General features: G+C 43.3%; 1 protein-coding gene across 1 annotated transcript in view; it reads right to left on the minus strand.

The window, feature by feature from the left end:
• Nucleotides 1-1,919: 1,919 nt before the first annotated feature.
• LOC112113134 (lanC-like protein 2) overlaps nt 1,920-27,364 on the minus strand; it is a 56,282-nt gene continuing 30,837 nt past the window's right edge. The window contains exons 3-9 of the mRNA XM_026654029.2: nt 26,686-26,893; nt 24,261-24,408; nt 22,049-22,195; nt 13,745-13,927; nt 11,587-11,763; nt 6,899-6,971; nt 1,920-2,620 (exon numbers count right to left, since the gene is read on the minus strand). Coding sequence (XP_026509814.1) covers nt 2,505-2,620; nt 6,899-6,971; nt 11,587-11,763; nt 13,745-13,927; nt 22,049-22,195; nt 24,261-24,408; nt 26,686-26,893 — 1,052 coding nt within the window. The 3' untranslated portion in view covers nt 1,920-2,504. The remainder of the gene's footprint in view (nt 2,621-6,898; nt 6,972-11,586; nt 11,764-13,744; nt 13,928-22,048; nt 22,196-24,260; nt 24,409-26,685; nt 26,894-27,364) is intronic.

The raw sequence follows: 27,364 nt of genomic DNA on the forward strand, positions 1-27,364 counted from the left end.
TGACACTTACAAAAGAACTGAATCGGGGGCATAATCCCCTCCAGTGATTTGGCAACAGATGGCATAATGGGCCATACTGGTCGCTGTTCTGACATTTGCACAGGATGGAAAGCCAGTGTTTTTTAATTGTGAAGATAGTCCTAGGATCTTATTGTAGGGTGCACAGATCGTTCGTATTTATGTCAACATATGCCCGGAAGGTCTGTTGAGTCTCAACAAGATCACAGTCACACCACACTGATATTAAATGTGAACTAAATTATGGTTACCGGGAAAGGTGGAGGTTGGGGAGAGGCTGGAGGAGAGAGAGAAAAAATATGATGACACATCTGCAGCACCTTCTCTTTTGAAGGATTTCAATGCTCTCTATAAACTAGGGGCCCAATTTTTTCCTCGGTGCTATGAGTTACCCCTGGGCTCACAAGGCCAGACCTGGGCTACATGTTAGCCCTATGGTGGGCTGCACACATTGCATAACAACACTGCATGATAGCTTAGGGAAAGAAGTAGAGAATAAACCTTGTATCCAAATGAAACTGCGGGGGTGTGGGGAGGTACTGTTTAAAGCAGACAAACTGGGGTTATGCAAGTTGGGATTTGGCTGATATACTTTAACTGCAGAAATCTTAATAAAACATAAAGGAACCTTCACTTCCAATAAGGCCCTTTTTGCAGATGAAGGCACTTACATAATAAACATTTTAAAACACTAGAGTATAGAACATCAGGTTTAGTTCTAATCCTCGGGAACCCTGATGCAATACCACTTCCCTCTGACTGAAACAGTACATGCAGCTGTACTGTCTTCAGTGGGGCTATGCTGCTTTATACTTGCTGAAGAGCTGATCCTATAAGACCATTTGTCCTTTTATTGAAACTACTGGAGAGGGGAGGTTGCTCAACACAAATCTGCATTTTATTTTATTTTTTGCTTGTATTTTATTTTTTGCATAACAAGTTTCAACTGCAGGTCACTGTGATAGTTTAAGTTTTATTAATGCTTTTGTACCTCCCCAACTGGCTAACATTTACAGCTCCTATCATACCGGATGGGCTATTAGGCTCGTTGAAATTCAGAAGAAAGAGGAAATGAGTTGCTCTCCTCTCATTTCAGAAGTGGTGCGGCCTTCCTGAATTACCAATAACTAGACGCTTCTATTCTTCTAGCCCTGGTCTCCCCCCATGTTTACTTATATGTTGTAAACTGTATGCTGTACAGATTCCTTCAGAGGATGTGCTTGTTATAACCAAAGAGTACTACCAGGAAAAGTGTAACTGCTGTCACAGTTTCACACTTTGCTATTGCATGAAACTTCAGGAAATGGTGGTATGAGTAACACACTCATGGCATCTTCTGGTATGTGTTTAAGGAACTAAGAAATACTTTGCTTTTGTTACTGCTCTAGGAAGGGGACTCCAAGCAGCTCTGTAGGGCAGGAAGACCTATAGTCTCAAAAATTATTAATGATTTTGAATGCCTCAATTTTCAGGGCCCAACTGAAGACATCTTAAAGGGGCTTCTCTTTCTGAAAGTGCTGAGCCCCTACGTCTGACAAATCAGGTCCCTTTAAGCCTTCTCAAACTGAAAACTGAGCCACCAAAAATCACTGCTTAAAATTCAGGCCAGTTTCTTTAAACATAACTTCTAGAGCAGTGGTGGGCAACCTGCGGCCCATCAGGGTAATCTGATTGCGGGCCGCGACACATTTTGCAGATGTTGACTGTCCGCAGGCACGGCCCCCCACAGCTCCCAGGGGCCGCGGTTCGCCGTTTCCGGTCAATGGGACATTTCCGCAGCTCCCATTGGCCGGGAACAGAGAACCACGGCCATTGGGAGCTCCGGGGGCCCGTGCCTGTGGACGGTCAACATCAGCAAAATGTCCCGTGGCCCGCAATCAGATTACCCTGATGGGCCGCAGGTTGCCCACCCCTGTTCTAGAGGATGGGGAGAAAAAGGTTTCTTATGAAGAAACAGAGAAGTACAGCACAGAAAAGCTTTATGTTTTGTTTGAAAATTATCAGCTCATTTAAGAGATAACTATGTATTAACCTGGTCACTATACTACACTGGACTCTCTCATTTGTCAGGTCAAGTGGAACCTTATCCACAGTCACATTGCAGAAATAGCGATCCTGCTGCTGTTACTCATGCACAAAAGGGACAAGAGTGGGATTCACACAAGAAAACAGCTTTTGGCTTACAACGAAAGACTCACAACTATGGACAACACGAAGAAACATGCAAACACTTGAAAAACCTGAAGAGAACAACTGCAAAAAAGAGTTCAAAACTTAATCTCTCTTTTCCCACCACCGAAGGCATCACTTAAATAAAACCTGGGCATGGCTTCTGATTCATGCTTTAATGACTTGTGGTCCTTTGGAGAAAGAGGTGTGAAGAGGGATTTCCTTGTCACTTGTTTAGGCTTTAAAGTTGGTTCAGTATCAGAGGCACTAGACAGTCTTGTCACTCTTGACATTAAGTTTCCATTGCAGCAGATCTCTTAGCTGTCCTGTTCCACTTTGTTTTCTCTCCTTTGAGGTCCAAGTTCAAATGCTGGAAACTGGGAAGTCTCTGGTACCAATATGTCCGATAGGAAATGAATAGCTCCCGCCATGCCTGAAACATACAAACTGATTTCTTATTACAATAGCTTAAGAAATTAAAAAACAATCAGTCAGAGTTCAAACCAGATATATCAGACCCCGGCGAGGTCTACACTACAGCGGGGGGTCGACCTAAGATACGCAACTTCAGCTACGTGAATAGTGTAGCTGAAGTTGCGTATTTTAGGTCGACTTACCTGGCTGTCAGGACGGCGGCAAGTCTACAGCTGCTGCGCCGCCGTCGACTCCGCTGCCGCCTCTTGCCGCGGTGGATTTCCGGAGTCGACGGCAGAGCGATCAGGGATCGATTTTATCGCGTCTTCACTAGACGCGATAAGTTGATCCCCAATAGATCGATTGCTACCCGCCGATCTGGCGGGTAGTGAAGACGTGCCCCCCATTTTAAAACCTCCAGCCAGCAGTCTGCTCTGAGCGGGGGGGATCCTTATGTGCACATGGAGCCCTAAAGCCACTGAGATTTTGCAAGGGTGCAAGTTTCACCTGTATGGATCCAATTGCAGGACTGAGGCCTTAAATTGTGCACACTCTTGGGGCACTCTGGATCTGCAGAGTCCGGCACTACCTCAACCTATATCAATAATCAAAGAGCCTAGGGGGCAGGGATAGCTCAGTGGTTTGAGCACTAGCCTGCTAAACCCAGGGTTGTGAGTTCAATCCTTGAGGGGGCCATTTAGTGAACTGGGGTAAAAATCTGTCTGGGGATTGGTCCTGCTTTGAGCAGGGGGTTGGACTAGATGACCTTCTGAGGTCCCTTTCAACCCTGATATTCTATGATTATCCTAATTTAGATTGTGTCTGATTCTACACCTCACATTCTTCATGGTGCTATTATATGACTATATCATAATGATGATGTATTTTATGCAAGATGGGTCGTGTAAGGTGTCATTGGAAAAGTTATGATTTGCTGAATATGATTATCCTATTTGTATGCATGTATCATTTTTGTATCTGAAGTTATAAATACTGACTATGTATCTGTGCTTCAAATGTAGGTAATGCCCACTAAACTAAGATGCTTTCAATCTAGATAGCTGGTTGGGAGGCCTATTCAGTAGGGTGACCAGATGTCCCTATTTTATAGGGACAGCACCGATTTTTGGGTCTTTTTCTTATATAGGCTCCTATTACCCCCCACCCCCTCTCCCGATTTTTCACATTTGCTGTCTGGTCACCCTACTATTCAGGGCAACGAGGCATTCGGGAAAACAATAGGCATTTGGAGAAATTTAACTCTCACCTGGTAAGCCTTCCTGAGAACACTCCAGACAGCCTGTAAGTAATGGCTGCTATGACTCTGCAAGAACATGTGACCAGGCCACATGATTCTGGACTCCATCTTGGGATGTCAGTATTTCTCCACAAACTGGTCTGGGAACCAAGTTTTAAAACAAAGGGTTCCTGCCATATGCAAAAGCTATATAAGGCAGGGAATGACCTCATCTGTGGTTCTTCCCTCCCCACACAAGAAGATTCCTGGAAACATCCGAGGAAAAAGACTGAACTCGGGGAAGTGCTGGACCCAGGCTAAAGGGATTTCTAGCCTGTGTATGGAGACCTGAGAAACCCAAGCTGTAAAGCTAATGCAGCCTGTGCCTTAAGAATCTACAAGTCTGCCTGTACCATCAGTTAAGGTGGGAATCTGCTATTCATATCCAATCTCTCTAGTATATTAAGCTTAAGTTGCATTTTTCTTTATTTGCTAGGTAATCTGCTTTGATCTGTTTGCTATCCCTTATAATCTATCTTTTGTAGTTAATAAATTTATTTGATGTTTTAATCTAAACAGCGAGTTTGGAGTGAAGTGTGTGGGAACCTTAACTCAGAGGGGCTGTTGCATACTCCTCTCCACATTGTGTGTGAGGGGAACACTATGAGCTTATGCTGTACAGTTCCCTGTGCAGTGCGAGATGGTATCATTTGGGGTTTATGCTCCAGAGGGGGTGCGTGCCTGGGGAGCTGAGAGTTACCTTGGCTGTAGCCTTTCTACTGCTGGTACATGCAGTGACTAGTCAGAGAGCCTGCAAGCAACTGCAGCTGGGTGTGTCCCTACCTATGTGTATGCTGGTGGAAGTGTAAGACCGGGAGTGTGTCTGCAGTTTGTCACAGAAGCACAGTGTGACAGGCTGGTAGGTCAGAGGGCCCAGCAGTACCCCAGTTCCAGGTGGCACCCCAGGGGTAACCTGTCACAGTGTCTCCATAATAGCAACTCTTGAATAAAATTTAAAAAAAAAAAAAAAGTCACCCTTCTTTTCTGAACCCTGGTTTATCATAATAAATGTCACCAATTCCATGCCACTGGATAAACAAGGTATTAATATATTTATTGTTATCAGGAAGGTAGTGCCCAGAGGCCCTAATCAACCTCAAGGCCCAATTGTGGAAGGTCTCATACAAATACATGGTATTAATGCAAGTAAAATTTGGATTCCATGAACTTTAGAGCGACTACTGCTATTCTACAAAGCCATCTGTAATGTTTTCTAAATGGAGTTCTGCCATTATTGATGTATAGTATGTAATCTTGTTAATGTTGCAGTTTAACCACTTCTTAAAACAATTTTTAAATGCCCACCTTAAAAGTAACACTAACCACCCAGTTACAGGCCCCGATTCATGACAGCACTTAAGTATGTGCTTAACTTTAAGTAATGGAACTTTAGCATATGCTTAAGGACATGCTTAAACGTTTCCCTGAATAGGAACGTTTTCCTGGTTCAGAGTCTCGGATGCTCAATAAAAATTAATATATTAAAAACTCTTCTCTTCCTACTAGGCCCAAGTATCACCCTACAATGTGCACATGCAGCTCCTAGTGACTTTAGCAGAAAGAGAGAGAGTACACACGAGAGAGAGTGTGTACGCATGTGTGCACAAGAGAGGAGCAATTTGACTCAGACTTGAAAAAATTTGGTTAGACAGAGAGAGAGAGAGAAAAAAAAAAAAGAAAACTTGGCAAAGTTCCTCCAAATTGTAACTTCCATTTTTTGTAGCTGCGGGTCACATTAACCCCTAGACAGCCGTGAGTGGCTTTCTTTCTGCATCATGTTCTCAGTGAGTTTCTAAGCTTCTATTCTACAAATAACTCCACGGGTGACTTTGCTTCCACTACATATAAAGATCCAGTCACGATTGCTGCAGAAAGCAGCAGTTAATTCAGGGCACCATATCAGAAATACGAACACTATAATCATATTCTTTACCCCAACTGCATTTGGAAGAGGTGCATATAACAGCTGCTAACACAAAAGCCCTTAGATTGCATTACTATTCTAAAAAACACACATATAAAATCCTCTGTAATTCCCCATACTTGTGATAGGTGGTGCATTAGGTTCACTATCAAAGAACAGCAAAGCTATTTTTAAGCCTTTTAAGGGCGAAGATTATTGTTCTGTTTTGAGTTTACAAAAGATAAGGATTTACAAGAGAGCGTTAGAAAAATATAAACTCTACTTTTCTACTTGTTCATTGTAGAACAGTGGTTCTCAAACTAGGGCTGCTGCTTGTTCAGGGAAAGCCCCTGGCGGGCCGGGCTGGTTTGTTTATCAGCCGCGTCTGCAGGGTGGCCAGCACCTCCCTCGGCCCGCGCCGCTTCCTGCAGCCCCCATTGGCCTGGAGCGGCGAACCGCGGCCAGTAGGAGCCAAACCGGCGGACGCAGCAGGTAAACAAACCGGCCTTGCCCGCCAGTGGCTTTCCCTGAACAAGCGGCGGCCCTAGTTTGAGAACCACTGTTGTAGAATATTTAAGTGACACAGGAAGGCCTTTAATCAAAACACAGCATTTCTTTTCTTTAGCTGTGTGGATGAATTTGGTTAATATTGGTACTCAAGAAAGGACTAATAGAACTAAGTCTGGCCCTAGGCAGGCCTAACAGACAAATTTTCTTACGGGCCTCTGTCAAAGAAACAAACTACTAATCTGCAATGCCATTGCAATTCCGGTCTGCTGCTCACTCAGTAATTATGATTTATAGGATAGTTCTGTGATGCACAACAACTATCCAATTGCCCAGACTCATGCTTGCTTATGACCCAAAAAGGCTCCAAACACAGGAGAGATTAATGAATAAACCAGTGCCCCGAATGAATAAACCATCAAATACCCAGTGGCACCAGTTTTATATTGAAAATTTGTAGAATGCAGCTTTTAAAAGGTTTTTCCCCAATAAAGGAAAACATAACCGTTTTTCTGACTTCCAGTCACATGCCTTACCACAAGATTGTCCTTCTTCCTAATACAACCCAGCCTGCAGCAACAATACTTTACCTTCAAATAGAGAGTAGGGTCGGTCAGGAATACGACATCCATGTGCACCATACTCTAAACACCACTCTGCAAACTGTGGGAGAGAGGGAAAAAGAAAAGGAAAACAGAGTGGCTTAAATGTGTACGTATACAGATGCAAGCTTGGACAGCAGCACATAAAGCCACCTTTTAATATATAGAAAATGCAATGAGGCTCAAGCAGAGAAACAAACTGGACTCATTATCCAAGATTAAATTGTCCTGCCTCAACTAGGCTAAGACTTCAATTAGTTTTCAGGAAACTGGAAATGCAGATTAACTGAAATCCACTACATGGTGATATAGTTTAATTAGTGGGGCAGATTTTACGTACACTTTTCACTGAACATCTTGGGGGAGGAGGGGGAGAAGAGGAAAGAAAAATGCTGCAAGAACATATTTGTATGTCAATTTGAAGGGCAAGCAGAGAATGCACCATAATGGCAACAATTTCTCCCTCTCCCTTCTAATGTATCCTTGCGGTCATGAGTAATGCCCATTAATCACATTTCTGTGTCCCTACATTGCTCACACTTCAATTTAGAATATTTAATATTCAACAGCCATTACATTACTAACCTTATTTTGTCCACCCTGAGCATTATGGTAAATCAGTTGGATCATTAAGGTCGTCAATCTTTTGTTTTCAAGAACTTTCCATTTTCTGCCTCAACTGGGCAGAGGGCGCCATTGAAAACTGTATTGTTTTCCGATATGCCTGATTAACAGTAGTTGGTATACTTTGTATAGGGAATGCTACAAGTACTGGGCTAACATTAATTACTTGCAAATTGCATTTGGAAAGATTTTAACAGCAACGATAGTTTAAAAGCTCTTTTATGGGCCTCTCAGAAGCAATATCTGTGGATCCCACCTACTCCCTTGGTCTCTCCATGTGCTTTGCTTTTCTAACATGTTTCAGCTCTGAGTCCTCTATTACTGGAACAGTCCTGCAAAGCACCCATTTAAACAAATGTCCCCTGTAATTTGAACAGGCTTATAGAGAATAGCTTTTCCTTCTCAGTAGAGGTCACCATTGCTCCATTTGTACTAGAGTCTAGCTATAGCATATTTTTTTGTCGTTTGGTTCTACTGCACCCAACAATAGCCACGAGACCAGACCAAGAATCAATTAATCAGAAGCAAAAGGAAAGTCTCACCCTCCTTCCTCGCACATATTCCTGAAAAATAACTCCTTCGTTTAGTGAGAGGAGAGTGATGCTTTTAGAAAAGAGAAAGTATTAGTACTCATCTCAAATAATTTTTAGGCCCAGTTCTGCCCTCAGTTATGCAGGTGTGACTCCCACTGAAGTCTACAAATTACTCTCCCTGTAATGGAGAGCAAAACTGGACTTTTGTCTGCAAAGTGTTTCTAACCTTAATGACTTCTCATGGCATCCATGAAAGGTAAAGTATCATTATTATTCCAGGAATGGAAGCAGAGGTTAAGTGACTTGCTGAAAAACTCTGAGGGGAATCGGTATCAGAGCTGGATTATAAGTCAAAAGTTCCTAGCTCCAAGTCGGGGTGACGGGTGGTGGGGGGGGAGGCGGGGGGGGGGGGGCGCGAAGAGAGAAAGCCAGGCAGGCATGTTCATCAAGAAAGCAGCTTAGGGTGCCATCTAGTTTCCACCCAGATGGACTTTCTGACTTCAAAAATTCCGTTTGTGTTAAAAATGCTTTTACCCTCACTGAGATTCTGTTTCACGCTGCTAATTAGGTGACAGAAGGGGTGGAGACACCATCTACCTCTGATCATTACTTAGTCTTTCCATTTTATATTGTTACAATTTTATTCAGCAGAAAAAAAATTTCAACAGTCCCAGATACACAAGGCCCAGAAGATCAGCGGTACCTACAGCCACTGCCAGACAAGTTTATTCAACTAATGGGACAATCTGTTGCAAGCCGAACAAAAAAAAAAAAAAAACAACCCACATTAAATAGCTGTTATTTGAAAAGCCAGAAGATTGAAGCATTCAGGCAAGTGATCTCTCTCTGACTCAATAACTCCCAACCTCTGCTCTCTTCCAAGTCCTCTTAACGGTGCAAGAAATAGCCAACAAGCAGCTGTGCCATTATCAAAGATTCTTGGGTTGATTCTCTACCTTCAGCCTCATGCTTTCAGTGTGATCAGATACTGTGGTGACAGGAGCCATACAATTATCTAGATAGATAGGCGTAGGTACCCAGTGTGACTGGACATCTTGTTACATACTGCTCCATACAAGAGAGATTTTACAAACTGCCTTAGCACTTTTGAAAGTCTCTCCCTTAAAAGACATTTAAAAATGTTAAAAATGTTAAATGCTTCAGAACCTTGGAGACTACAGGACGCAAAGTGGCTGTAATATATTACCAGATATTACAATCCTTCTGTCCTCCCACAAAGGGCATATGACAAAACTTAACCCGATTAGAAAAGGAGGAGGATGGTCCAGGGGTAAGGGCACGAGCCTGGGAGTGGAAGAACTTGAATTTGACATCTTATATGGCCTTGGGTAAGTCATAGTCTCCCTGTGCCTCAGTTCCCCATCTGTAATATGGTATTAATAGCACTTCCCTAACTCACAGGGGTGTTGTGAGGATAAAGATAAATTAGAATTCAAAACAGTACAGAAAAGGGCAACAAAAATGATTACGGGTATGGAACAATTTGCATATGAGGAGAGATTACAAAGACTGGGACTGTTCATCTTAAATCTATAAAATCATGAATGGTGAAGAGCAGTGATTCTCAACCAGGGCTACGTGTACCCCTGGGGGTACTCGGAGGTCTTCCAGGGGGTACATCAATTCATCTAGATATTTTCCTAGTTTTACAACAGGCTATATAAAAAGCACTAGCGAAGTCCGTACAAACTAACATTTCATACAGACAATGACTTGTTTATACTGCTCTATATCCTATACACTGAAATGCAAGTACAATATTTATATTCAATTGATTTATTTTATAATTATATGGTAAAAATTAGAAAGTAAACAATTGTTCAACAATAGTGCGCTGTGACACTTTTGTGTGTTTATGTCTGATTTTGTAAGCAAGTAGATTTTAAGTGAGGTGAAGCTTGGGGGTCTGTAAGACAAATCAGACTCCTGAAAGAGGTACAGTAGTAGTAGTCTGGAAAGGCTGAGGGCCACTGGTGTAGAGAAAGTGAATAAGGAAGTATTATTTACCCCTTTACGTATAACAAGAACCAGGGGTCACCCAATGAAATCAACAGGCAGCAGGTTTAAAACAAACATAAGGAAGTTCTTTACACAATGCACAATCAACCTGTGGAGCTCGATGCAAGGGGATGTTGTGAAGGCCAAAACTATAACTGGGCTCAAAAAAGAACTGGATAAGTTTGAGGAGGATAGGGTCCACCAATGGCTATTAGCCTAGATGGTCAGGGATGCAACCCCATGCTCTGAGTGTCCCTAAGCCAGTGACTGCCAGAAATTGGGACTGGATGACAGGGGAATGGATTGCTCGTTAATTGCCCTGTTCTGTTCATTCCCTCTGAAGCATCAGGCTCTGGCCACTGCTGAAAATCAGGATATTGGGCTAGATGGACCATTGATCTGACCCAATATGGCTGTTCTTACGTTCTTAAAAACACTGAAGGATTGTGAGGCACTCAGACATTATGGTGATGGAGGCCATATAAAAGTACCTAAGATAGATTGCGTTAGACCTGGTCAAGACAGATTGACCTACAGACATTACATATGCTACGTGACTGCTAGTGATTTATACAATTGTTTAGATCTACATCTCTAATGCCACTCTCCTTCAAATCATGCTGCTTCCCTGGACGAATCCAGAGCTGGAAGACAGGAAGTCCTGAGGTCTAATACCAGCTAGGCCTCTGGCTTGCTGGGCACTACAGTAAATATCAGAGGATACAAGCAAACAGAGGGCCAACAGTTTTAAAACTTTCGACTGTTCCACAGTGAAATGTTCGGAATCCACACAGCCTCTGTACAGATGGCCACTGCTGATTTGAAGACAGTTGGGAGACTATTTTTCAAATTTCCTGTTGAAGTATTTTAAAAATAGTCTCAGACTATACAGAAAGGTCTACGATTGTCTAATTAACTTCAGCGAGTTAAGGCTCATGACATCCTGGTGAGGTAAGAAAACAGAGGCACAGAGCTCAGATGACTTTCCCAAGATCACAAAGGAAGCAGTATGTCAGAGCAAGGATTAGCTCTCAAAGCAGTACTCAGACCATGGGGCTCTTAAGCCCAGCAAAAAGTAATCAACTCATTTTATATACATTAAAATTGAATCCATGCGATTCAAAGTTCTAGAACCCCAAGGTAACAACTAGTGTGAAAGCCAATGAACCAAAGTATAACCATTACAGACCACTAAACAGTCACTGCTAGATCAGATGTAACCCATAGCGGATATCACAAGGGAATACCTATAGTATATTTTTAATATCACAATAGAACACTGGTTAGCTACGTTTAGAGCAGGTATCATCTTTTCAGGCCACTCCTATTTCTGATTCTAAACACTCCCTACATTTTGAGAATTAAATAAAAAAAGTTACAGGTAGCATAGAAATATTATTCCTTTTTATGATATTAGGGTATGTGATATTTGCAATTAATCACACAGAAATTCATACATGACTGTAGCCGGCAGAGAAGAAGCAATGCAGTAAATCCCACCTTGCAAGCCCGGTAGAGATACTTTTTGTCCTCAGTTAGGTGATAGAGAGATAAGAAGGAGTAGCCATTGCCAGCGGTCCCATGGCAGATTCCATACCCTTTCCTCAGCAAACCTCTCTGCCAGATGACATCACTGCAGTCCATGGCATCCTTCAAATATTTATCCTCTTTAAAGCTCTATGGAATAAGAAAAACACTCAAATTCAACCAACCTACCCAGCAACAGAGAAAGGGAGTGGAGAATGGGGCAAGTTTCATCCGTTCTCTAGCTATTTATAATCCACCCATCACGGCAATAATTTTCCTCTCTTACCAGACTGCTTCCCCTCCTGTGCAGGATAAAAGAAAATTAAGAGGACTTTATGAATCTGAAAACACAAGATCCGTATCTTAAATTCTAGATTCTCTCTATAGTCCACATTTATCATCTCTCTCTCTCTCCTTTTTTCACTACTCCCCCCTCCTCCAAATTGTGACTGTGTTTGATTTAACCTTGAAATACAAAAGGGTTATTCTAATTAGATTCATGTAACAGATGGGGGCACAAGGGGTTTCAGCCCCAAGCCTTCTGGTTGAGGTCATGGTGACTTCTGGCCAAGGGCAGGTCCTCCCTGTTTCTACATTGAAACGCTGTCAAAGAAATGCTTTACATTTCATATTACCCAGTATGGCATTTGCCTCTTTACCAGAAGCACAACAAAGAGCAGTACATTGCCTTGACTACAGATCATTGTTTGTACTGCAGTAGCTCTGCGAGGCACTAGCCCCATTGTGCTAGGGACCATACAAGCATTCCTCCCAGCCTGACCTTCAGCTGTGTTTCAAACACCAAGAACACACTCTGGCAGACTTTACTCACACCCAAAACTCCATCTAAAGTTATGTTATGGAATCCATCAGGAAAGCAGGGAATGAAACAGATGGTTTTCACTGAGACAACAGAGACCTGTAGTCTTAAGCAGCCAGTTTCTGCTCTTCTCTATCTGGTCTAACTCAGATCAGCAGCAAGTCAAAAAAGGGATGGTTGACATGCTTAGAGGTTTATAAAGCCTTGATCTATCAGTGGCTGTCATTAAGCAAGTGAATAGTACCATCAGTATGAGGTTTTTTTTTTTATTATTTTATTTTATTAAATAGTTTCATGAGCTTTGTAAAATTCGACCAACAAGGCAGAGAAAACATCTCACTATCTGAACAACTTCTCTATTACCACACAAGGACAGTCCAGTTACAAGACTTAACTTGAAGGCTGGATGATTGGTTCTAGTTTCCAAGGCGCTACTTTCCATTACCTAAATCCCTCTTAGTCAACAGATCGTACTCCATACTGTAAAGTATCTCTTCAATTACTTTTTATATTGCTCTTTAAGAAAGGAGACTGAGAAGTAAAAAGAAGCTGATTATGTGACCTGAACATCTTAAAAGACAAGGTAGGGCCAAAGAAGTGTCTGCCAACCAAAAATGTTCCTGATCCTCTCAACTCCTCAAGATATACAGCATTTTGTGCTGAGAAAGCATCACATCGGGAAGGGAAAAATGGATTTTTGCAGTGTCCAATCACCCTTCCTCTCAGAGCACTCCAGAGCACATGCTCCTGTGGCTTCTGTTGCATTCAGAAACACTTTAGGAGGTTTACAGTTCAAATTTCAGGTAGCAGTGCACATAATTATACAGATAACCATGAACGCTTTTCATCAACCCACTCAAAGACCAAGCAGAGAACCTGCCAAGGCAGCTTGTCAAGAACAGGAATCAATTTGCATAAATTTAATTAAACTGCTTGCTTACTAATGTTCTGTGACTCAGAGCTCCGGAACCTGAAAACAGCAGCAGAACCAGTGAGGATACATAGGAACAAAGACTAGGCTAGTGCTAAATTACTGTGATAGGATACACATTATATTTGTCAGGCATCTGGGATCTTTGTAATCTGACATCAGCAGTAAGCACTACATCTTAATAATACTACAATCCTTAAAGTAAAAGGTGGTTTAGAGATATTGATTTTTAAAATTAAAGACACCTTTAACATTCTGAATAAAGACTCAAAGATTACAGACCAAGATTTCAAAACTAGGAGCCTGAAGATCAAAAATTACTTCTGTAGACATACGGACACCTGAGGATGTGTGCGTACATGTATAAGAGAAAGACTTACCTTATAAGCTTGCATTAGCATGTGGATGACTCCCGGTGCACCATGGCACCAGTGGACTAGTCTATCCGTTTCATTGCTTAATGATGATGGGTAGTTCCCAGATCTGAATTTTTTATGACGTACATAGTCAATGCTCGGTTTCACCAGCTCCGTCAGGGTCTCCTGATCCACATTTGAAACTGGCTAAGAACAAAATAATCACATATTAAAATGCAATTCTTTACTCTGTCCATTCGATTTTGCGTACACAAATTCTCATATGTAGAAAATTCCATGTACAAATCTCAAAGCTCTTTATAAGCATTTCATTAATTTAGCCTCACAATACCCTTATGAAAAGCAGCATTATCCCCTTTCTACAGATGGACAAATTGAGGCACGTTGGGTGACTTACATCAAGAGGACCCAGGATGACTGTGGCAGAACTGGAATAGAACACAAGTTTCAAGACTCCTAGACCTCTATCAATGCCTTACATCACAAGAGAGCACTTAAGGAGGAAGGTGGTTTGGTTATTTACAACACACACTTGAAGACAAAAGATATATAAGCCCAGTCTGGTTTTAAAACAATGGCCTAACTGCGTGAAATACAAACCTGGCATGAGCTGTCCCTCATAAGGCAGCTAGCAGAGTACTGTTGTACTGTTGTGGCCAATGACTCATCTTTCTAAATGTTTATGACGGTAAAGTATTTTCATCATAAATAAAGCTTCCTAAACCTATGGACAGCTGAAGAAAGTAAACAAACTGAGTGGCAGGATCTAACACAGTCAGCCCAACAGTCGGTTGGGAAGAATCACATCCAGAAGACAGACATCAAGGACCAGATTTTCAATATTTATTTAGGTGCCTGCCTAGTGTTGCAGATAAGTGCTTTTGAAAATCTTCGTAGGTGCATTTGTGAATCTTTAGGCACCTAAATATCTTTGAAAAATGCTATTCTTCCCCTAAAAGAACAAGGAGTACTTGTGGTACCTTAGAGACTAACACATTTATTTGGGCATAAACTTTCGTGGGCTAAAACCCACTTCAATGGATGCATGCAGTGGAAAATACAGTAGGAAGATAGATAGATAGATAGATAGACACACAAACACACACACACACACACACACACACACAGAACATGAAAAAATGGGTGTTGCCATACCAACTATAACGAGACTAATCAAATAGCCCACCTTCATTGATTACTCTCATTATAGTTGGTATGGCAACACCCATTTTTTCATGTTCTGTGTGTGTGTGTGTGTGTATGTATATATATATATGTATATATATATATATATATATATAAAAAATACAGTAGGCATATATATATACTGTATTTTCCACTGCATGCATCCAATGAAATGGGTTTTAGCCCAAGAAAGCTTATGCCCAAATAAATTTGTTAAGTCTCTAAGGTGCCACAAGTACTCTTGTTCTTTTTGCTGATATAGCCTAACACGGCTACCATTCTTCCCCTAGATACTCCCTATGACTTCGCATTAATGTTAATAGGATTTACATTCTTGCCATAGAGGAGAGTATACCCACTGAGTTGCATGCCCACTTCTAGGTGAAGTGCTGATACCAATACCTTTATACTTAATTAGTAAGTACATTGTGGGGCTTGCAGGTGTTCCTAATTAACATTCATCTCCCCTCCCACCTACTTTATGGGATTTTCACAATAAGGCTCTATTCTTTTCCAAGCCCACATGATATCTGAAATTCCTGAAAGCCTTGGGCGTAGCAGGGACCCCGTAATTGAGTCAGTGACAGGGACCTCATCAGTCTTTTTAAATTATTGCCCACTGTGCTCAATTTTATTACAGTGCTTCTGCAGATCTGCATTTAATAGGACAGCACCCCGCTGCAAATTCATACTCCTAGAGCCAAAGGAGAAGACTTTAAACATCTACAGCTTTCAAATATGTTCACCTTGAAACTGCAATATCTATTTACTTGGTTTTTTTCTTATGTCAGACGAGGAATGTTTACTTTGCTGGCCTAGTTAGTTATAAGTACCAAAGTCAGCTACTGTGCTATCAGTGGGTGACATTATTGTTTCACCATTAATCACAGGTACTTACATAAATCCCTCAGCTCTCCAGAAAAGCACAGAAATATAGGGCTGGAAGGGACCTCGAGAGGTCATCTAATCCAGCCCCCTGCACTAAGGCAGGATTAAATATCTCTAGACCAGCCGATCTCAACTCGCGGCCTAATCAGCACACAGCTGTAGCCCATGCGATATCCTCAGGGCTGTAACTATGGTCGGATGGGAGGAGCACCTGCCCCAGGCACTGAGCTGGCGGGGGAGAGGGGGTGCAAATTCAGGCCCAGCGGTGTCAGCCCCCCGCCCCCAGCAGGATCAGACCCAGTAGCATCAGCAGGAGACCAGGGTGCTCAGTGCCCCCCCCACACCACAGGATTGCAGGTCCAGTGACCCTGGCTGGAGCAGGCTCCCTAGCACTAGGACCACAGCGGCAAGTGGGCAGGGCAGGCGGCACAGCTGAGCTACCTGCAGTGGAGGTAAGAGACCAGTGGGCATGCGGGGCGGGGGGGAGAGGGGTCAGGGAGCTAGGACTGCAGAAGGGGGTTGCAGCTGATGCGTAGGGAACTGGTGGCCGGAGGCAGTCCCTGGATGGGGGGCTAGATATTAAGGCACCGTCCCTAGGTGGGGAGCTAGGTGCATGGGAGGCAGTCCCTGGGTGCGGGGCTGGAAAGGACAGTCCCTAGAGGGGCTATTCGGCCCCAAACAGGGCACCCTGTCTCTGCAGGGCAGGCATGTGTGCCAGCACAGCGCAAGGGGGTCTAGATACTGGGGAGGCACTCCGCACCATGCAGGGCTCCCATCTTTACAGACAGGTTCCACAGCTGCGCTCTCCGGGTGCTCAGCCCAGCCACCAGCAGCAGCACAGAAGCGAGGAGGGCAATACACCCTGCCATGCAAACCTCACAGTACATTAATTAATTTTAACAGTTAATGTTTTGACTTTTTTTGCTAATTTAAAATGCTCTTCGTAGACATTTGCCAGTGTTGAAATGAAAGGCCCTATATCAATTTGAATCATAATGCTGTCAGATAACAAATACTAAACCTAATTTTTTTTGTAGATGTACAGGTAGTATATATATTGTGTAGATGCAGCCCACATAACACAGAGACCTGCATATGCAGCCCACGATGGTAAACACGTTAAGAACCACTGCTCTAGATCATGCCTGACAGGTGTTTCTCTAACCTGTTCTTTAAACTCTTCAAATGACAGGGATTCCATGATGAATTCCCGGAGAGAAGAGAAACTTTTGAGTGAGTGGCGATTCACAACTAGATCTAGATGGTGCTGCAGTGTCACAGAAATGACTCTCCAGTCAAGAATCTTAGGGCTAATCTTAGGCCTGTGATAGAAGGCAGGAGCTCTGGTAGCAAGCGTGCCTTAGGCACTGTCTACACAACACAGTTAGATTGATGCAAGGCAGGTTACATCAACCTAGCTGTGCATGTGTCTACACTTAAATTAGGCTCCCATGGATGTAAGTGCCCTGTCATGCCTACTTAAGAACACCACCCCTCTGAGCGGCATACAGCTACGGTCAATGTACTTAGTGTAGACATTAAGGCTTGGTCCACACTGGGGCGGGGGATCGATCTAGGAAACGCAACTTCAGCTACGAGAATAGCGTAGCTGAAGTCGACGTTTCCTAGATCGAACTAAGTTTACTTACTGCGGGTCCACGCGGCGCAGGCAAGCTCCCCCGTCGACAGCGCTTCCTCCTCTCGGCAAGCAGGAGTTCCGCAGTCGACGGGGGAGCGCTTCTGGGATCAATTTATCGCGTCCAGATGAGATGCGATAAATCGATCCCAGAAGATCGATCTCTGCCCGCTGAATCAGGCGGGTAGTGTGGACCTAGCCTAAGTTACTTAAGGCGACCGTAACTGTCCTCCAGCAGCTATCCCACAATGCCCCACACTGACATCTCTGGTCACCATTGTGAACTCTGCTGTCGGGGTCACAGAAACTGGAAACGCATTCCTTCCCCTTTAATGCCCTATGAATTTTTGAAATTCCTTTTCGTGATTGCCCAGCTTGGCAAGCACACCTAGCAGCTCTCCATTGTTATATGGAACTGCCCAGCTGACCATGCTGGCTACACACTCCAGACACACATCTGGCTGGAGTAGACAGGAGATACTGGATCACCTGGGTCTGTGGGGAGAGGAGGCTGTGCGGGCACAGCTCCAAACCAGCCACAGAAACGTCAACATCTCTGGGCAGATTGATCGGGGGGATGCAGGAGAAGGGGTCTAACAGAGACCAGCAGCAGTGCTGCATGAAAGCCAAGGAACTGCGGCAGGCATATCACAAGGCCAGGGAGACCAACAATCGATCTGGGGCCGAGCCGCAGACCAGCTGCATTTACAAAGAGCTGCATGCTCAGACTTGGCAGAGACTCCACCACCCCCAACAGCACTGCGGATACCGCCAGTGAGCCAGAGTCACAGGCCCCTGCTGCGAACAGCGAGGAGGAGGAGGAGATGGTGAAGAAGAGGAGGAGTACGGGGAACAGGCAATCGGGGGGGATCCAGCTGTGCAGCAAGCCAGGACTCCACCTCAGTCCAGCCAGTCGAGCATGGATGAACCCGAAGCAGAGGAAGGAACCACGCGTAAGTGTGTAGATATTCAGTTACAGGGATGGCACCCCCCAAAGAAGCAGGATACATCTTTGGACCTTTCATTAATTTACTCATGCTGGAAGAGATGGTGGTACAACCGAGAGAGGTAGAGTTGCTATCTGCTTTTCATTCCTTCTAGAGCAATGGGTCTCAAACTTTTTTTTACTGGTGACCCCTTTCACATCGCAAGCCTCTGAGTGCGATTCCCCCCCCCCCCCAGTAAATTAAACACCCTTTTAAATATATTTAACACCATTATAAATGCTGGAGGCAAGCAGGGTTTGGGATGGAGGTTGACAGCTCGCGACCCCCATGTAATGAACTCGTGACTCCCTGAGGGGTCCCGACCCCCAGTATGAGAATCCCTGTTCTAGAGTAAGGCAGGGGGCAGGCAGAGCAGTTTGTTTACATGCACAGGGATGTCCCAGGAATCCTCCAGAGAGATCTCAATGAAACTTCCATGGGGGTATTCTGCAATCCTCTGCCAAAGGTTTCTAGGGAAGGCTGCCTTCCTACACTACTCAGTGATAACTTCAGCAGGCACCACTGCAGTACACGGGCTAGCAGCATACACAGGCCCATGCAGCTTCAGGACGCCAGCAGCAGTTGTGCTCTCTACCTTTGTTACCCTCAGGAGTGAGGCATAGCTAAAATCACCACCACCTGTGCAAAACGGTGCCAGTATCCAGTGCCCCTGCCCTACGCTACTACATAGCGAATACACGGACAATAATGCCTGGGTCAGATAAGGAGGAGAAAGGAGAGGACTCAAGGTGACATGTTCAATGAGATCCCGCAGGCCAATGCTGCATCAGATAGCAAGCACAGGGCCTGGAGCATGAACATTGCGGACAGCCTGGAGAAGGATAGGGTAGAGAGGAGAAAGGCACAGGAAAAGGAGAGGGAGATGTACCAGGACATAATGGTACCCATACCAATATGTCCTCCAAGGAATCGTCATGTTCCCCATGGCTCTGCAAATACTGCAGGATCACGTGCCCTGTGCTTGCAATGCTATGACAATAGTGCAGAGCTGTCCAGGCTCCATGTTTTTGTCAGAGAGGACAGACATCGAGAACAGCCATGCGGGTTTGTGGGATTTTGTGTGGGGGGGGGGGGAGAATGCAAAAATTATGGAGATACAGATGACGTTATGGGATGGAGACAGTTGCAAACTGGCAAGTTGACCCCATGCTCCCAGTCACCCTGGCACAACTTGTTTCAGCCCCATCATGCACTGCCAAAGCTTCCCAAAAGACAGTGCATTGGATGGTGAAGAGTTGCACACTGGTATACCTACTCATGGTGCACCACACTCTGCATAGATACAGCGCGCTGACATAAGGAGACAAGCATGCACGCGCACAAATGATGCGCTTACTGCGGCAGCTGTATGCCGACATAAGTTGAGTTGACATAAGTTGCTAGTGTAGACATGGCCTTAGACACACAGCCTCAAATTGTGCACAGGGGGAGTGTAGCCACTGGACCACCTTTTGATTGCGCCAGCAGTGTGTAGTCCTTGTGCCACCTCAGTGCAATTGTATTCTGTCCTCATGCAGGGATACACCTGCGGAGTGAGACTTTTTACATCTTTCTTTCCTTGCTTGTGCTCCCATTTAGGTCTGTGCAAAATCAACTTTAATTTAAGTTGACCTTTCTTTTAAAGTTAAGAGCCAGTGATAGGACCCGTGTTTCTATAGAATGTTATTTCACTCAGACCACAACAATGGCACCAAGCTAGTAACTGGGAAGAATTACTGTCCCTAGCACAGATACAGCAGAGCCCACTATGGTAGACACAACGTATGCTGACAGGAGTTTCTCTGTCGGCATAGTAACACCACCTCACCAAGCAACATTTGCTATTCCAACTGAAGCACTCTTCCGTGGGCACAGTTGTGTCTGTACTGGGGGCTTCACTGGCATAGCAACGTTAGCTACAGGGCATTGTCTTTCCATGCCTCTGAACGACACAGCTATGCCGACAGAACTTTGTAGATTAGTCCTGGCCTGAGATCATAAGCTCTCTGGGAGAGGGACTGTCTTTTTGTTCTGTATTTGGACAGGACCAAGCAAAATGGGCCAATACAAATAATAAATAGAGTAGTTATTAAAGACACAAACTTACTAATTAGCTAAGAACTGTTAGATGGAGGGAAAGAGTTTATTTAATGATTAGAGGAGGGGACTTGGCCTTGAGATTTCTGGCTCATATCTGCTCGGGCTTGCTGCTACTTAACACTGCCGTGCCTTGGTTCATCCAGCTATAAATAGGTATACTAATACTTACTAACCTCACAGTGGTGTTGCAAGGAACTGTTTGTAAAGGGCTAGAGATCCTCAGATCACAGGCAGTAAGTACAAAGTAGGATTATAATTAAAGAAATAAAAAACTCCTAAGTTCTTTGCCAAAAAGTTCTCCTAGTATTGGCAAAAACCCACATATCTTGTTCCTTCTGCAGGAAGGGACTCAACTCTGAGTGAGTCACAACATTTAATGTTCAATGAAAAGGCATAAACCTAATAATGTACAAGTAGGTTTTGTGGTAATAGTCAAAAGCAGCAATCTTACAGAGGAAGAAATTACAATTCTGCCTAGATTTATGATCAGAGTAGTTGCCACTTACAACCAGCAGTATTTGACAGAATTATTTCTGTTAATTAACCACCTGAAACAGCAAAGAAAGAGGAAAGGGCTGGAAAGACATGGTGATTTTCCTAAGGGAGGGGATGTTATCAGGAGGGTCAATGGAGTGGGGGGGGAGAAACAGGGGAGGAAAAGGGGAGCAAGACAAGATGCAGAAACTTGTTGGGAAAAAGTGTTTTCTTGAGGAGGAAAAGTGGGAGGGTCAAGGAGAGGGCACAGTAAATTATGGCACTCAGACTGAAAGGAAACAAATTCCTTGCACTTTGCGGGGAAAGGGGTGCTCTGCATGAGCAGATAAGAAACTTGATATTACCTGAGGCAGAACAAAGACTGCCAGCACCTTTGGAAAGTAGAGCGAGGGGCATAAATTAGACTTTGCAGCCCAATAGCTACAATGACATTTGCTGAAATTATTTCCAGATCTCATCACTAATATGAAGATGAGGCATGTGCAGCTTGTCTTCAAATGTCAGCTTCGCCTTTGAGAGTCACTGTGGGACCTGGGAGGGATGGCATTTGAGGTGCCGGAAAGAGGGAAAGTACAGAGGACAGCAAGTTGGTTAAGGGCAACAGGCAGGGCAGTGTTGTGGGCAACAACCCAAGGGAGTGGGGAACATCAGAATAAACCAGGCTAGAAATCAACAGGATGAAGGTGCTTGAGATAATGTAGTTTTTTGGAGTTGAGAGATGGTGGAAAATGTACTCAAAGCGGTGGTTGGTGTAGGCGAGATCAGGGAAAGAGGAACAAAGGCATTTCTGATGGCAAGTTCATTGCTGTGAACAGGAAAACAGGTGAGAGAAATAACTGAAGAGTCAAGAGCTAATTTGGAAGAGTGAGGGTCAAGAGGGACCTTTAACACGCACAATAAAGCCCTCAATAAGATTCAGACATTACTAAGTTTTAGGGACCATTATGTTAAGTGACTGAAACTCTTAACTACTGTTTCATACAAAAGAACCTTACCTTGGAACACTAGTTTACCTACCTGCATTAGCATATAATAGATCCCAGCCACGCCATGGGCTGCTCCAATGTACTGCTTCCTGTGCCATTGGTACAACAGAGGGCAGCGTTCAGTCTTGCGTTCCTCCTTTGAGAAGTTTTTACCTGATTCAATAATGGCATCTACCACCTAATGTTGAAATAAAACAACAAACACTTGCCATGAATATCGCTTTCATTTATTCAGAGAGGACTACTTTACAAAGAATTGTAAGACACAACACTAGAGAGAATGTATCAAAGAATATGAGGCAATATACAAGTCTACCTCTGCACTACAAAATATCGTATTTCCTTATCCCATCAAGACTTTTAAGTGTCAGAAAAACTGCAATTTTTCTGTACAATAAAAAGCTCTAACCTTAATTTGCCCTCCCTCCCTTGTGCATGTGTATTATAATACAGTCTTTAATTACACAATCACATACTATTTTTTCCAAAGGATCCCTGCCTCATTTGGTGCACAGGACAAACCTGCGCTGAGATCAACAGGGCTGTGTAATGAAGGAGGCTGTTGTGTGTAGGTCACCTGCCTCATTTGTTGCAGAAGTTGGAAGGTGTGTAGTGAATGAGGCAGGGGATGTAGGAACAGAAAGGATGGGCTCAAGGTTAAGACAGTTGAATGCAGTCCTGAAGAATTGTCTTCTAACCCAATTAAGACAACCTTAATTCTGGCATTTCCTAACTTTTGAGTGCCTGACTTTGAAACCTTAATGATGTTCTTTTAACATACCTTTTGTGTGTGTAATTTCCTAGGGCTTTTTCTGTTTTTTTAAATAAAACCAGGGGTGGGGAGGAAATTCCATCATGTGGCATCATACGGATACCCACATGGGTATTCATCAACAGGGTTGGAATCTTTAGAGCCAACACATAGACCTCTGCCACTTGAGCTAAGGGAGTAACTGATAGCAGCAGTAGGTGTGAGGGATAAGACTCTTTGCCAGTGGGTTTCAGACACATTTCCTGACAACAAAGGAATGGTGAGACTCAAGAATACTCAGTTCTATTCCAGACTTTGGAGGGGTACGTTCTGCAGTAGGCACAAACTTTCCTGGTAATTCCCCACCCCAGCATGTTCCCTTCTGCTCAGTCCCCTCCAGCCAGTCCCAGCCTGGCTCCTTATTCAGTCCCAGATTCCTCGCAAGTGAGTCCCAGTTCCCCCCTCCTGTTTCCTTATCTGATCAGTCTCTCTCCCTCACTGTGGCCTCTAGTTCCCCCTGCCCGCTCCCACTGGGCTCTTCACCCAACCTGTGTCTCACCATCTCCACCCAGGTCATCACCAGCTAGTCCTAGTTCTCCCCCCATACCCCAGCTCCTCAGCACATGTCTCCCCTCCACCCTCCCCTTCTTTCCCACTGGTTCTCAGTCCCAGCTCCTCCCCCAATCTCAGTCTCTCCCACACATACTGACCCCCAAATTTTCACAGGGACTACAAAAGGCACATCCCTGAAACAAAGGCCACTCCTCCTGCCAAATTTCAAGTCCCTGCTCCAAAGCATGAAAGCACTAGAGCTTTTCAAAGAAAAGATCAGTTAAAAAAAAACAACAAACAAACATTGACAGAACATGTTTCTCCCTAGCCTTGTACTCAGAAAAAGCTGACCTGAAAATTCAGGCTGAGGCAGATACCTGGCATGCAAAGTTTCAGCCCAATTGGTTAAAGTTTGGAAGAGTTATAAGCAACTGAGAACAGTCTTACAATGGGAAGTGTCAAGCAATCTTAATAAGCAGTGATTCCAGCCCCACCCCTATAATTAAGGTTTTGTTTAAAAGTATAAAATTTTAAAAGTTCAGTTGTATACTTAAGTACTGCTTTTGCTGTAGAAGAATTCACAAATTCTATATCCTCTTTCCTTTCATTGCATCTAGCTTTACTACTGTTTACATGGATTACTAAAGAAACAAGTTAGAGTGACAAGTGAAGTCCTTCATGGGTAAGAGCTAAACAGAGAGGACCTGTTTCTGACCTCATGTTGGTACAAGTTAGGAGTAACTTGACTGAAGTTATAAGAGGGTAAATAAAAGCAGAATCAGGTCCCAAGTGTTTCTCCTCACTAAACTACCCCATGAACTCTCTTTTGCAGGTTAGGTGGAAGTTTACTTCATATTTTCTTTCCTGTATTTGAAGTGAAACAACAGATATGATTCCACCTCAAAGACACGGTAGTACCTGGCAATATGAAGTTTCCTACCTCTTTGATAACAGACTGAGGTACAGCGTCTGGACCAATTTCTGTATTCAAATAGAGCAAAGCATAGAGATAACCTGCTCTGCCATAAAGAAGCTCATCTGGAAGTTCAGAGTCTGTGCTTATGATCGTTCTCTGGAGCTGCAAAAGCCTGGGTCAAAAAACAAAAAAAAAGAAAAAAAGTGTACCATCTCATTAGGACATACTAGAGTTCTCCTTCTGTATATGGTATGCTACCCAATCCAATCAAGAGGTAATGAGAGCTTGCTAAAATGTCTCACACATTTTGTTTTTGGCTCAGGGAACATAATCAGAACAGACTTTCTTTAACCTCTCCTATGGCAGTTTTTGATTACTTAATAATAATGCTTTGTGCAATCACAGCATTTTTCATCTGCAGATCCCAAACTGAAGGTGGAGAAGTATTATATCCCCATTTCAGATGGGGAAACTGAGGCTCAGAACCATTAAGTGACTTGCCCAAGGTCACAACACACGACAGTGGCAGACTCAGAAACAGAACCCAAAATCTCCAGACTCTCAGCTTTGTGTTCAATCCACTAGCCCTCAGCTGCCCCTAAAATCATCTGCAGTTTACTGAGCTGCTGCACTTTAAAAAGTTTCATATACTATGAAAACGTTGCATTTTGACAACCGTTTCAGCAATGGATCTCGACACTCTTGACAAAGAATAATTCACCTTACAACACCCATGGGAGCTAGGCAATTACTCAATGGCAAACTGAGACACAGAGTGCAACTTGCCAGAGGTCACATGGCAAATGAGTGGCAGAGGTCGGAATACAACCCAGGAGATTTTACTGGCTCTGACTTGGGAATAAAATTTGCAGTTACCAGACAACTAGACCATCTTGGGCCTTTAACACTCTAAAATCCCAACTTCAATGTTACTGATGACGAAAATAATTTACAAAAGGATTGCTTAAAATTTCAAATAGCCACCAACTGATGGGCCAAACTGTGAAATTCTAATAAAAAAAGTCTGAATAAGAATCTCAGGATTTGGCCCATCATTTGTAGGTAAAAAAATATAGCATCAAATGCTTGACAAGGACTTGCTATTTTACAAAAGTGCTTTGTTTGACTTTAGGGATTTTTTAATGGGGCCAGATTGACAGCCCCAGGGAGTGAAACCCTCAATCCACCCACAAAGTAGGTACAGCATGGGAAGCCAGCAGCAGCACAACATGCCTCAATCCTGAAATGGGAGAGGGAGGATCAGTTTCCGTGCCAGCTCAATCCTGTCTTCTCTGTAGAATTGCCCAGAAGGTGCCAGTTAGTTGAAACTGTGCGTGCGTGTGTGTGTTTAATTTGAATATGACCATCTGTCCCCGGATTTAGACCAAAACCTCAATTCACATAGTTATCAAAGGTGGTTGTTGGCTATTAGCTCGTGCTGGATCTGAACCAGTGATTTGAAAGACTCTTGCTTTGGTCTCACTACTAACAATCCATTTTAAAAAAATGGCTTTAATTATTAACACCGTTTGATGCATCAATGATATACCAGATTTAAGACTCATATTAAACTGTTCTCTTTTTAAAAATTGCAAATATGGAATTTGAGCATAAAAAGATCTTCATATCACACCACTGCGTGACCAGCTCCAAGGAAAAAAAAGAAGAGGAAAGGAACACAAAAATCATAGATAGTTGCGCTATTCATACTATACCAATCACTTGGGTATCTGAGTGTATATATACACACACACCCTTAAAAAAAAAGGGAACAGACACCTAACACTAATTACATTTTCATGTTTTCTCCTGAAGATAATTTTCAAGCAAAGGCTAATTAGAAAATCTACTGCTCTTAATCTTATTTCACAGAGACTTTATTTTCATGCTTTGTGAAAACAATGTTACTACAATTGCATCCAGAAGGGTATCTGACAATAAGATTTACTCTAACATAAGAGCTGTCTGTTTTAAAAACAAACAAATGGATATTCACATCAAAGCGGCAGCAGAGATTAATCTCGCTGGGATCCTGGATTAGAAAGAGACTGATTAAACTTCTAAATATAAAACTGTACTGGAAATACAAAAGTGGAGCCAGTCCTCAAGAGTTAATCTGCAAATTCTAGCACAGTAAGGTATACAGGCAGAATGCTAACAGGTGCAGTTGTGGTACCGAATGCAAACTGCACAGCACACCGGTTCTTATCATCCCCAGTGGGACATCAAGGATTGGAAAGCCTTCAAAAAGGCTCTGGATCAAAATTTCCCAGGACATAGGTATAAAAGACAGACATCTGTTTGATGGAAAGCAAGAGCACTTTTCCCAAGCCAGCGTTATTGAAATATGAAACCTCTGGCAATCACTTATTAAAATACTGGTCTTTGATCATATATAAAGGGATCCTGAGTAAATGTACAGCCTTTTCCACTATCACCAGATACTTACTTTGTGATGCACTCCTTAGACTCACTGTCAATCTTTAGTTTGTGGTACACTACTGCCCCTACTGCCAGGGGTCCAGCATCACCACAGAGAAAAGTAACCCTTCGTCCATTCAGATTACGAAGTATTCTCTTCACATAATCCAGGGATCGCTGCAAGTACTTCTGGTCTTTTGTGACGCGGTATAGTTGTAGGTATAAAAGGGCTATGCCTAGAACAACCAGCGACAAACAAAAACAGAACAAGAAGATATATCCTTTTCTTTCCACTTAAATGGCATTTTTCAATTACCTGTTTCTCCTTCCCTCTGAATCAGTGCCCCAGAATGTTAGAAGATACCTGTGCTGTTAACAAGATGTAAAATCAAGGCTCTGACCACTAGTATCTGTTACAGATCCCAGGGAGAGAGCAAAAGGCATCAAGCCCAGTGTCCTGATTATGTTTCAATTTGGATAACTACAGTGGCCTAATTTTATTTATTTATTTTTTAAAAGACTAGAACTCAATTAGAGTCACCCAATTTCCAGAGAGTGAATGATCAGCACTTTTGAAGAATTTAGGCTCAATATGCCTGTGTATATACAAATACAGTACAGGTTTCAGAGTAGCAGCCGTGTTAGTCTGTATCTGCAAAAAGAACAGGAGTAATTGTGGCACCTTAGAGACTAACAAATTTATTTGA

The sequence above is a fragment of the Terrapene carolina genome, unplaced genomic scaffold (assembly GCF_002925995.2).
Source record: "Terrapene carolina triunguis isolate 2854851 unplaced genomic scaffold, T_m_triunguis-2.0 Scaffold179, whole genome shotgun sequence".
Taxonomy (NCBI): domain Eukaryota; kingdom Metazoa; phylum Chordata; order Testudines; family Emydidae; genus Terrapene; species Terrapene triunguis.